The following is a 12,945-nucleotide window of genomic DNA, read 5'->3' as shown; positions in this document are numbered from 1 at the left end:
TGCATCCCCTCTCGGGAATCGAACCTCGGCGCTAGAGGCGAAGCCTCTACTATTGCGTCACGGTGTTTGGTTCGTCTATTTGAGCGTAGCAGTGCAATTCGGTTTTTATTCAGCACTCTTTGGAACTGTTGCTTTTTGTCTGCGCACTGTGTCAGTTCACGTGAGCCGCTGAATATGGTTTTATATGTCACTCGCTCGCTTCTAATTGTTTCGCTGCCTTCTTAATTATATAATGTATGTTTTCTTCGGCGTTTTTTGGAGCTTTTCCTGGTTTTCTACGTATTGCGTGATTACGTGGGAGGCGTGATGATGTCACACGAAACTCCGCCCCCACGGCTTTCGAGCTCAACTCCATTACAGTAAATGGAGAATAATAGCTTCTAGTTATGACCATTATGCGTAGAACTTCGAAATGAAACCTGCCCAACTTTTGTAAGGAAGCTGCAAGGAATGAACCTGCCAAATTTCAGCCTTCTACCTACACGGCAAGTTGGAGAATTAGTGATGAGTCAGTGAGTCAGTCAGTGAGTGAGTGAGGGCTTTGCCTTTTATTAGTATAGATTTTACAGTCCCTCCCTTTCAAAGATCCAAAAGGACAATGGGGAAAAAAGATCCCTTAATCAATATACCAGAAAAAGAGTGGAAAGCAGCAATGCAGAGACTTCACTTGAGCTCCATATGCGCAAAGCATACAATTATTCAACTCACATCTGTCTCACCTAAAACTGTCCAAAATGTTTCCAGGGCAAGATCCAACCTGCGAACGCTGCAATCAACTCCCAGCCTCACTATGTCACATTTTTTGGGCCTGCACCAAATTAACATCATTTTGGACATAAATTTTTAATTGCCTTTCAGACAGCCTTGGTGTCACAATCCCTCCTAACCCATTAACAGCTGTGTTTTGTGTTCTTCCAGATGGGTTTAAAGTGGAGAAGGACAAACAAACTGTGATTGCATTCACTACACTTTTGGCATGCAGACTTCTTTTGCTAAACTGGGAGAATCCTAACTCTCCTCTTTTAAGTCAGTGGGAAACCGATGTTTTACACTATTTGAAATTGGAAAAAATAAAATATTCAGTTAGAGGATCTGTATAGAATTTTTTCAAAACCTGGAAGGATCTAATCAATAATATTTTAGAATAAGCTCTTAAAGCACCGAGGAAGTAATTATCTCCGTGTTTCTTTTTCTTCTCCATTCATCTCTATTGGCCTGTTAAACTTATCAATTTAGGTATGTTTAAAAGCCCGTACCTATGCTCTCTCTCTCAGGGGTGGGGGCAGACTTGTTTTCAATCCTATTTTTTATAAAAATTGATCGATTTGTATGGAATGATTACAATAAAATTAATAAAATTAAAAAAAAACCATTATGAAAAGTTATAGGTATTCGTTCCATAAACAAAGCTGAACTACAAGAAAGTATACCTGGACTACCAGGTCTGAAAAGTTGGTTGCTGAAAAGACTACCATTTGCATTTATAATTGGTCCATCCCTGACTTGCTTCACCATTTGTCTGTGGGAAACACTCAAATGAAAATTTCAATGTATTACATGCACAACAATAAAAATTAACTTGACATAAAACCAAAACCTGAATCAACACACAAAAGCTGCCACATAAACAAACCACAGGTTAAATTACAGTACTTTGTAAAGGTATGTCTTTGAGCAGTGGTAACAAACTAAATACAGTGGAACCTCGAGATACGATCACCTCTGTATACGAGAAATTCAAGATAAGAGGAAAGTATGAGCGAAAAATTAGGATCTAAATACGAGCATTGGCTCGCGTAAAGAGCCACGTTTCCCGATCCGCCTCGACTCAGCGATTCACCCAAGCTGACGCTGCCAGCCTGTCAGCTCACTCAGTGTTCCTTGTTCTCCCGTAGTGTAAGGATCTATGCGTTTGTGCACTTGTGATTTCATTGTTTTGCTGTAGCAGTTCGCAGTTTAAGCGTATCCAAAACTATCGCGGACATACAGACGAAGAATAGGAGACGATTGCCCTCAAGAGGGGAGAGGGAGAGAGAGAGAGAGAGAGAGAGAGGCACCAGCGAGCATGCGAGCAAGCGAGAGAGATAAGTAGAGAGAGGCGTGAGCGAGAAAGATAAGGAGAGAGACACACGCACGAGAGAGAAGAACCATCAGCTCAGTTATGATAACATAACGCTCAGCAGACAAAGTGTATCCATACTACTTGTCTTGCAAAACACTCGTAAACTAAGTTACTTGCAAACCGAGGTTCCACTTGTATATATACTCAGCAAAAAAAGAAACGTCCTCTGACTTTCAACTGTTTTTACTTTCAGTAAACTTAATGTGTAAATATTTGTATGAACACTAAAAGAGTCAACACCATAAGACATAAACTAAAAATGTTTCACAATGTGTCCCTGAATGAAGGGAGGCTCAAAATCAAAAGTACCAGTCAGTATCTGGTGTGGCCACCAGCTGCTTGAAGTACTGCAGTGCATCTCCTCCTCATGGACTGGACCAGATTTGTCAGTTCTTGCTGTGAGATGTTACCCCACTCTTCCACCAAGGCACCTGCAAGTTCCTGGACATTTCTGGGGGGAATGGCCCTAGCCCTCACCCTGCGATCCAACAGGTCCCAGACGTGCTCAATTCCTTCGACGATAAACACAAATCCGTCCATCACCCCTGGTGAGACAAAACCTTGACTCATCAGTGAAGAGCACTTTTTGCCACTCCTGTCTGGTCCAGCGAAGGTGGGTTTGTGCCAATAGGCGGCGTTGTTGCTGGTGATGTCTGGTAAGGACCTGCCTTACAACAGGCCTACAAGCCCTCAGTCCAGCCGCTCTCAGCCTATTACGGACAGTCTGAGCACTGATGGAGGGATTGTGTGTTCCTGGTGTGACTCGGGCAGTTCTTGTGGCCATCCTGTACCTGTCACGCAGGTGTGATATTCAGATGTACCGATCCTGTGCAGGTGTTGTTACACGTGGTCTTCCACTGCGAGGATGATCAGCTGTCCTTCCTGTCTCCCTGTAGCGCTGTCTTAGGCGTCTCACAGTGCGGACATGGCAATTTATTGCCCTAGCCACATCAGCAGTCCTCATGCCTCCCTGCAGCATGCCTAATGCACGTTCACGCAGATGAGCAGGGACCCTGGGCATCTTTCTTTGGGTGTTTTTCACAGTCGGTAGAAGAGTCTCTTTAGTGTCCTGCGTTTTTAGAACTGTGACCTTAAATGCCTACTTTCTGTAAGCTGTTAAGGTCTTAACGACCATTCCACAGGTGCATGTTAATTAATTGATTATGGTTAACTGAACATGCATGGAAAACATTGTTTAAACCCTTTACAATGAAGATCTGTAAAGTTATTTGGATTTTTAAAACATTATTGTTGAAATACACAGTCCTGAAAAAGGGACGTTTCTTTTTTTGCCGAGTATATTATTTATCAGTGTTATTTGTTAGGAAAATTGATTTTTATGTTGATATTTTTGGGGGTGCGGAACGGATTAACTGGATTTCCATTATTTTCAATGGGGAAGTTTGTTCTAGATATGAGAAATTCTCTATACGAGCTCAGTGCTGGAACGAGTTAAGCTTGTATCTTGAGGTTCCACTGTACATCCATTAAAACACTTCCGTGATTACAGCAAGTTAAGTCAAGTGTGGACTTAAAGGTAACATATCATAATTATACATAGTCTTTTGACTTTTGGGTCTGAACTGAACATAAAGTGCACAGTATAAATAATTCACTGTTGTAAAATATTGGATGTAGGAAAGAAAATATTCCTTCATGTATGCACATACTGTATGTTATACTTTAAGAACTTCTTTTATGATGTATTAAAACCTCAAGTGTCTAATGTCATGTCTTCTTTAAAATCTCATTTCTGAATTACCAACATAACATAGTGATTCTTGACAAGTGCCCCACAACATTTCCTAAAGGTATCTCTGCCATATGGGAAAATAAGGAACTGTATTAAAGAAAAAATGTAATATAATTACAGTCTACAAATGTTTAAAATAAACGTTTATAATATATTTGTGTCCACAGCAGCATTTAAGTAAGGTTAAAAAAAAAAAAAAACAAAATCTTTACCACTTTATCACTCAGCTTCAACTATGTTATAGCAGGATACATACTTCACAAAGAGGAAATACAAGGTTAAAAAGTAAAAAGTTTTTGCATAGCAGAAATTGGTACAAAATAGAACAGAATACAGGAAAATTACTGATGCAATACTATGGGACCTTGGTTAGCGTTGTTAACTGGTTTCAGTAGTTATAGCATTAAAACATCATTAACAATGTGTCAATCTATTATTAAATTCAACCACAAAAAGCATCATTAATAGCATCCCAATGAAACTGCTGCAACTTTCACTGCTAATTGAGACAAAACACAGCCTTTACTGAATTTTGCCCTAGGTAAATTCTTAATTATTGTCAGCATAAATACTGAGGACATTATTCATTTTAGTATAGCAAGTAAAAACAGCACTAGTACAATTACATAAAATATACAAATCATTAGCCACTCACCAACGAGCCCAGTTTCAGTATCAACTGGTGGTGTTCCACTCAGGGGTGGCCAGCACAGTAGGCTCTAAAAAGGACAGATTAAGCTGTATGCATTTTTTCAGGTTCTCCTGCATTAGTCCACTAACTGATTTTAACAATCTAGCGTAAGAGTAATGGAAAAATTAAAAAAGCAAGAGTTGTTAACAGATTGCAAACACTGCAAATTGAGGGTACTTCATTTAAGCAGGGTTATGTAACTGTTACTGTGGGAAAGCTTAAGATCACAGGTCTACTTAATGCAACGTACTTGGTGTGATTTGTACCAAGAGAAGAAGAAGAAAAAAAAAAAAAAAGAATGGCGAGATATTTAAATCAACCTTTATTTTTATTGTACGGCATTAACCTGAAAATGTACAAACCAGGTCCCATAGTACAAAGTGTGTGTTTTTGTTTTTTTATTCAAATAGAAGTGGACGGAAATTAAAGCAAACAAACTTCAGTGTAAAAAAGCAGTTTCTTACTTTTTAATACAATTTGTCATGAGCAGATGCACATCTTGCCTTTCATCCAATAATAACATGGCACCCAAATATCCAATTCGTTTATCTGTAAACTTCTGAGATGCAATTAATTTGAGGCACTCCAACTAAAAAATAAAGCAAATATATTAATACAAAAAATACACCTTGAACCCTGGTGTTGATGCTATACAACAGAATTATAAATGAGTTTATTTTACCTGGCCAAAATGTGCAGGGTATCCCAACATGTGCATATAAAGCAGCTTTGCAACATTTCTACAACGATATGTGTTGTCTTCTTCTCTGAAAGATGATCTAATAGCAGCACATTCTTTCTGAATCATCTCTCGTTCTTCTGCTTGGGTTCTGGCTGTCCGGATTGTCCGGATAAGCTCCCGTAACCTAATTGGAGCTGGCATGCTCTGCAATGAAATGTGGGGGGAAAAAATATACTATAATCTAGTATATAAGCATCGCAAATATCATTTTTATTATTAAGCATCTTTAAACTATAAAATAAAATCAGTGTAAGAAATCATTTATAAAGGAACTGAAAGAAAAAAATACTCTAAAGATAAGCTTTATAAAGACTTTGGGAAAAAAAGGCAAGATTAAACCTCACATGGATCTGCACTTTAATAAGGAGTTTCATTCTTGATGCAAAAGGGATAAAAAATAAATAATTTAACATTAAAATAAGAACAGACTATCCACACAATCAGGAAAAAGGAGCAAATTGCAAACAAGAAGTTTCTAGCTCAAGAATCAAACACAGGACTCTATAGGTAGCTTGCAACAATATTTACCCTGAAGATACAGAGACACACTGAAAAATATATTCAGTTATAAACATCTCAAATAAGAATATCATAATCCCACTTTAGCAAAAGACACATCCACTTTATGCAACCTACCACGGAAATAGTTTGGAAAACACTGCTTAAGACTACGGTAATGTTTACACAAAAATACTTGACCTTACTTGCACTATTTGTGTTTTACTGACTTGTGAATTAATGACAATCTCAAAGACTTGTAAAAGTGCAGTATCTTAAGAAAAATATAGATTTCACTAATGTGCAAATCTCATTCTATTGTTATTGTTTACAGCCATTTCATGACGTTTTAATGTGTAAAATCTCAAGGGGCTTTTGAACAAGTTAACGCCCCCAAGAACAACACAGTTATCATTATTAAGAAAAAAAAATACTTTATGATGTTTTGTAATCATCCTAAAGTATTAACAAAAGATATCATGCTGAAGTATAACTTCAAACTACTAGTACGATACCTATTGTAGTTGCATTACTTTGGACACTACTATACAACATTACCAGATTTCTTACATTGTTATTATTGTTCCATAACTCACATAAAAATGTGATTTGGGTTTTTGGCTCAAAAAACTTACATTGTAATAAAGATATAGAACTTTCTCTTCAGTAAAAGTAGTACTCTTATGCTTTTCAAATGTAGGGGAGCCATGCATGACTTCTCTTTCAAGGAGGAGCTGGCTGGTGTGTGGGTCTCAAGCATCTATAGGGCTTCTGATACACTTGTCTGAAAGGTGATTATTATCTTTTAACCACCAAAACTTAATATCCATTAAAGCTATTTAAAGCTATCGTGTTTTGACTACCACATTTGCACTGTGGACTGCCCAGGTGTCAATTTATACTATGGAAATTTGCTTTATTATATATACATATACAATATTTATTGTTACATGTGTGTGTTACCTTTGTTTCTTATTTTATATAGAAGGTGTCAAAGAAGGGCAAAACTAAAAGGATTTCATAAAGACAGCTAAAAAACAAGCAATCCTGATTTCAAAGGAATACCTTGTATTTGAATGTTTCCCACTTATTTGTTGGTACAAGAGCATACTCCTTTTCTCAGAAAAAAATTTGTAAACCTTTTGAAAGCTTTCTTTAACAGTAACTTATTTACTAACTGAGTGACTGAAAAGCTTACTATTAATGAAGTCAACACCAAGGTCTGCCAGTCGAGTGATCAAATAGGGAGCTGCAGTATGGGAACAACTAGTCACTAGCTGAAGGCAGCTTTGGTACTTAAAAACCTAAAGATTCTAAATATTTGTTTTTGGCCACCATTTTTCACATATACTAGTTGGCTAATGTCTATGTACACACATTTTCTTTCTGAAGTAGTGAGAAAGTTCAAAATTAGAGACTGCATAGCATGGCATGTATTGCTTCTTAAAGTGTTTACATTGTCTTATAAGCTGGATCAAATACTACTTCTTCACACCAATTTAGATAAATAGTACCTCAGCTAATTCAGAAGTGGCAAACAAATCTTTTCTTTGATCCCAAAAGACTCTGAAATGTAAACATGGTTATTATTTACTTTAAAATCTAAATTACATTGGATAGCAAAGTACATCTCAAAGGGTTTAATTTGTTAATGAAATAATATCTAAACTTGGTCTGAATAAGCATCTTTTCTTGCTTACTCATCAGTTACCAGCTTTACTGTGTGTAATCAGATACTCTAAACAAATAGTTATTTATAAAAGAAATTTAAACAAATCAATGTGTTTAAAACAATAAAAACAGTGTTTTCTAAATATTTTATACTAAAATTTACTTTGAAAAAATTGGTTACTTTAAGAAATGATTTGCAAATTAAATGGCTTTTTAAACCCATGTCAACTCTGAGCTTTTAAAAAATGTTATTATTAAACCAGTCAAAAAAAAGAAATTGATAAATGCATAAAAAAGACTCAAAACTTCCCATTAAGTTAAACTGCAAACAGGAACATCATTTTGTACCTATAAGAATACCCATAATGGAACAACTAAATTACAATGCAATTTAACATGTAAAGAGAAATAATTCAGCCACAGCAGTACTTACAGGTAAAGCCTACAAATTAGTAGTTTTCGCCCACTAAAAGGATATAAGAAAAATATACTACTGCACTTGGACTGCAAAGTTAGAATTATTGTGAAGTCAGTGACTAGCTAACAACTTGGCTGAACGGTCTGACAATTTACATGGGATATTTTAAGCTGAGAGCATGTGAAGGACCAAAAAGACTGTTCAATCTGAAGAAGGATGAAGAAATTTTTGTCTATTTAGAAGTACACATCCATTATTAATCAAAATAAGAGAACAAATAACATTTTTGTAAATTTACAAAGTCACTATTTATCTGCATCAAATGTTATCTCAACATGAATAGAAGAGACATATTACAATCATATTTCAAGTGTGAAAACTATCCCACATCACAAAATAAAAAATTTAAACAAGGTAACTGAAGAAGGTCAACTATCAAAATTAGAGAACAAGTTGTTCCAGTTAACAGCTGGTTCTAATCTGGCAAGGTCATGAAATACCAGGCAACACCAACCAATTAGTCAACATTGGTAAGAATTTTATTAGATGGTAAGCTGCTCTTGGGTAACTTGAATTGCTGCATCATCAGGTTGTTCAGATGATGGCTGATGGGACGACCCTCTTAGCCACTGGAAGAGAAGTTGGTCGCTCCAAGAGTGTAATTTCCTGAATGCTGAAGCTGCACAAAGATGCAAAGGCATTCAGATCCAAAAAAAAGATCCTGGTTGCCCATGTAAAGTCAGTACATGAGAAAACAGGATAATCCAAAGACTCTCAATGGGGCACTGGTTCAAAACCGCCACTGGAACTATACACCAATTCAGTGTGGAACAGCACAGGACTTTGTCTCTACCAGCAGTTTTTTGTTGTCTGAAAAAAAAAAAAAGGGACTGAAGGCCCACTCTGCAGTGAACGAGCTTCAATGACTTTACATTTTGACCAGTCAAAGTCACCAATATTTGAAAGAAACAAAATTTCCTAAATTGTTGTCTAATTTTGATCGCTAGTGAATCTGCACAATATGCCCTTGCAAAGCATTTTTTTTAGGAGCTAAAGCAATTACTAACTTTTACAGATGTTAGAAGGTCTTCTGCATGCAGTTTATGTTTTGGCTTGTAAAAAACTGCTGATCTTAGCTGTATTTGAAAAAAATAAAAAATAATTGAAATCTGCAGCCTTCCTAAAAGAAAAGTGCTTATCACTATAGAAGATAATTCCAGAAGTACAGTGAATGCAATTGAGGTTTGTACCCTGTCTAGCTTTATGTTCCGTCTAGCTCAGTGCTTCCCTTGAGGGGGAAAACTGATTATAGCAATAAATTTGTTTTTTCAAGGAAGGCATATCACTTTTAAGGACTGCAGTTGCTAAAATCTCACCACCCCTCAGTCACTGGAGTGTGAAAGTTTTCTCTAACCTAGGGCTGGGCAACGTATTGCATTTTCGATTTTTTTGAACCGATATTGAAAAAAATCAGTGTGCAAGCCAGTATCGCAGTGTTCAGCACTTTTATTCAATTATTCGCAACTTCTTCTGAAAGTCAAAATCTTCACCCCTCTTTCTAGGTGTACCTATATTTACCCCGCTCATGCTGCCTGGCAGTGATTAGAATGACAAATAAAAATGAAACAAGGATCAGAATAGAAAGAGTTTGAAACAGGTTGGGTTAGCTCTGTCGTATGGAAATTGTTGAGTTTTATTCCAGATGACAGTCCATCCATCCATTATCCAACCCGCTATATCCTAACTACATGGTTACGGGGACAAAATCTAAAGATAAAACACATTATTGTTTATGATGAGGATATCTCAGAAGTTCCAGCACCTGTAATGTGCTCTCCCGCCTCCTGGGAAAAGCAGGTCCCCACTAAGCAAAGTTCCATAAAATGTTTGGTGTTCTGAATAAGCCAACAGGCAGCAGGTGGAAAGAGATAGCAGGTGTAAACAGATAACAGCTGCAGTGACTTACTGTATTACAAAACACACTTTAATCTACTCAACTTGTATCCTAAGAATAATTATTCTTGGTCAGTGGTGAGATGGCTACACTAAACCACTAATTCACACAAAAGTTAAGTATCTGTGGAGCATAAGCCCTCATCCATCCATTTCATACTGTTTATATTATCTAAGATGGAATAAAAACAGGAACCTTAGTAGTTTTCCTTTTCGTGGATTATTTCATTTTTGTGTATCAGTCATAGGGGTAAACTGCATTCTGAATTTTTTCTATTATTTCTGCAAAACAGGTGAAATGAGCATCCTAATTATAGGACTGGATATTAAACCTATAGCAACATTCACATATTAATAACATTTATAAACACTGTGGGAGCCTGATGGTGCAAGAGACGGAGGAGTGGATTTAGCACTCTGATATTTAAATCTGTTAAGATTTCTGAAGTCAAATATACAACCATATTACTTTGTGAGCAGAGTCTAATAACTGCATAAAATATCAATCTGCATGATCTTAAAGCCATATTTTAATAGGGAGATGACATTTCACTGTTTCATTTGGATTGAAAGTGAAAACTTTGCTCTGTTTCCACCAAAACAACCTCCCTCCTAAGAATTTCAGGCACGCTCTTACAGATTCTCCCCTGACATCGACTCCTTTAAAGCCCCTATCTATTCTATATAGAAATAAGTACACATTCATTATAAAGACAAGAAAAAGTATATGCATAATATAGATAAATACGTGTATTTAGGTCTGTGATTAGAGCAATAAGGAATTAAGAGCTTTGTCTTTCATTACATACTACAGTCAAACAGAGTTCAAGGTTTACTGAAAATAAGGGTATGCAGCCCCCTCAACTGACCTGCTCCCCCCCTCACATTTGTACAAAGGATTTCAAAACAATTTCACTTTTTTAACTCACAATACTGTACATGAATTCAGCAAAGTATAAATGCTCATCCATTTTAATCGACACCAAATCCATGCTAAATTTCTACACTAGAGAAAGAACTAAAACAGCAGATTTTGTAGCTTTGGAACAATCCCTTGTAGTAATTTCTCAATTTCCTTTTTTCAGTGCTTATTGGTTATTTTCACTTTGGGTCTATACTGTTTGTTTAATAGATGACTTGAGCTTCATTTCACAACAGTTGAGGATATTCCACATATAGCACATGTACTTGAGCTTCATTTCACAACAGTTGAGGATATTGCACATATAGCACATGTATTTTAAATTAACATAAAAATACTGCTGCAGCCCCTGTTTATGAAGAATCAAGCAGTTGAGAATCAGTCCACAAGAGAAAATGTCTACATGTGCAGGGGCAGCAAAAACAATACTGCGCTAAACAGCCCAGCAGGCTAACTGGAGAAGAAGGAGAAGATGTCAATTCCTCTGATGAGTTTAGTTATCTCACTAGGTGTCTCCTGAGAACAGTTAGTCAGTCCAGGACCCTGTCAGAAAATAGCAAATAAATGATCCTTCCATGGGATGTTAACAGTTACATATGCCCACGTATCATTCCTTTATTCACCTTTACTTGGGTAGTTCTGACACATTGAATCTATTAAGTAACACAAATGTTGTAAGAAGTCAAAGATATGATCATAATGGGTTTTGTTTTAGCAGAGGTTTTATATTAAAAAAAAAAAATCCCCTGTCCCCTCACAATTTCAAATGCCCAACCTACACCTTTCCTCCATTGCACCAAGCTCTGCCCCAAGCCATCCACCAACACATTTGTTTCAGTTATGTTAAAATTATATAGAGTCTAGGGCTGTCAAATTACCCAAAAACAAAAATGTAACACACTGAAGGCACATGTGACACACATTTGAGTAGTACTGGAACAAATATAAATTTTTCCAGTTACGAGTAATTACTGCAGTCCAATTCAATAGTTTATTCTGCATTAGTAAACAACATAAGCACATTTAAGTGTCTGATCACCTTTGTGAGGCAAGTTGAACACAACAAAGAATGTTTAAAGGAATATTGAAATACTGAATTATTCTTCATTTGGAGAGTTTGATTTCAGAAAGGTAGCTGTAAGGTTAGGACAGAATTTAAAAAAAAAAGAGGGAGAGACAGAGAAAAAGCATATGACATTTGTGACATTTAAAACTTTATTTGACTACCCATTAAATATTACTCTTTAGTAAATGTTATTAGCCAACTAATGATGCAAACGTATCTCACAACAGCAAATGCCAAACTTCACACAGTGATTTCGGTGAAAAGCTTGATTTGAAATGTTTTGACAAAAGAGTTTATATAAAAGAGAATACGAATTATATTGCTATTCATTAATTCATACAGCAATGACATAATGTTTGAAATTTTAATATTGATCCTACTCCGTATTTATTATTCAGTAATTGCACAAAAATGTCAAAACATTAAATGTTTATTATGTACACATGGTAAGATAAACCAGGTAGTTCATTCTTATTAACCCCTACACCAGGGCTATTCAAATGGCGGCCCGCGGGCCACATGCGGTCCAGAATCAACCTCCGAGTGGCCCAGCCCGTGGTTTCGCCCATAGATAATAAATGAATATATATTATTCATAAATTGTTATTTAATATAATTTAATTTAAATTAAAATTTAAATTTAAATATATATATTGTATTAATATAAATATATAGTACTGTATATTAATATAAATATAAAGTATTTATTATATCTATGGTCCCGCCAAAAACGCGCATTCCTACGTAAATTACGTAGCCTGCAACACGCAAACAATGCAGAGCATGCTGGTAGTAGCTTAGATTACTATCAATATGTCTTTCTCAACACTGAAACGTAAAATTGCCAATGAAAACCGTAAGTATAACCCAGCCTGGACTGACAAATACTTGTTAATTTTACAGCCACATCCAAACGCCAAACTGATGTGTTTAATTTGTAATGAGTGCGTTGGAGTATTTAAAGATTACAATGTGCGGAGGCATCATGTTGAGAAACACCACACTTTTCGCACCAATTTTCCAGAGGGATCTCAAATGACGGCTGCAAAAGTACAGAGTTTGATTGCATCTTACAACCGGAGCAGTACTACCATGGTGCGGTCATTCAC

The 12,945-nt window shown here is 36.3% G+C and overlaps 1 protein-coding gene across 2 annotated transcripts in view; it reads right to left on the bottom strand.

Annotated features, from left to right (window-relative positions):
* Positions 1 to 12,945, bottom strand: part of ap1g1 (adaptor related protein complex 1 subunit gamma 1) — a 212,642-nt gene that overhangs the window by 172,313 nt on the left and 27,384 nt on the right. For both annotated transcript variants that reach the window (XM_039763306.1, XM_039763307.1), the window contains exons 2-3: positions 5,249 to 5,452; positions 5,031 to 5,155 (exon numbers count right to left, since the gene is read on the bottom strand). In XM_039763306.1, coding sequence (XP_039619240.1) covers positions 5,031 to 5,155; positions 5,249 to 5,449 — 326 coding nt within the window. In that variant the 5' untranslated portion in view covers positions 5,450 to 5,452. The remainder of the gene's footprint in view (positions 1 to 5,030; positions 5,156 to 5,248; positions 5,453 to 12,945) is intronic.

The sequence above is a fragment of the Polypterus senegalus genome, chromosome 9 (assembly GCF_016835505.1).
Source record: "Polypterus senegalus isolate Bchr_013 chromosome 9, ASM1683550v1, whole genome shotgun sequence".
Classification (NCBI taxonomy): Eukaryota; Metazoa; Chordata; class Cladistia; order Polypteriformes; family Polypteridae; genus Polypterus; species Polypterus senegalus.
The sequence above is the reverse complement of the archived record's forward strand: the minus strand, read 5'-3'. Positions and strand labels throughout refer to the sequence as shown.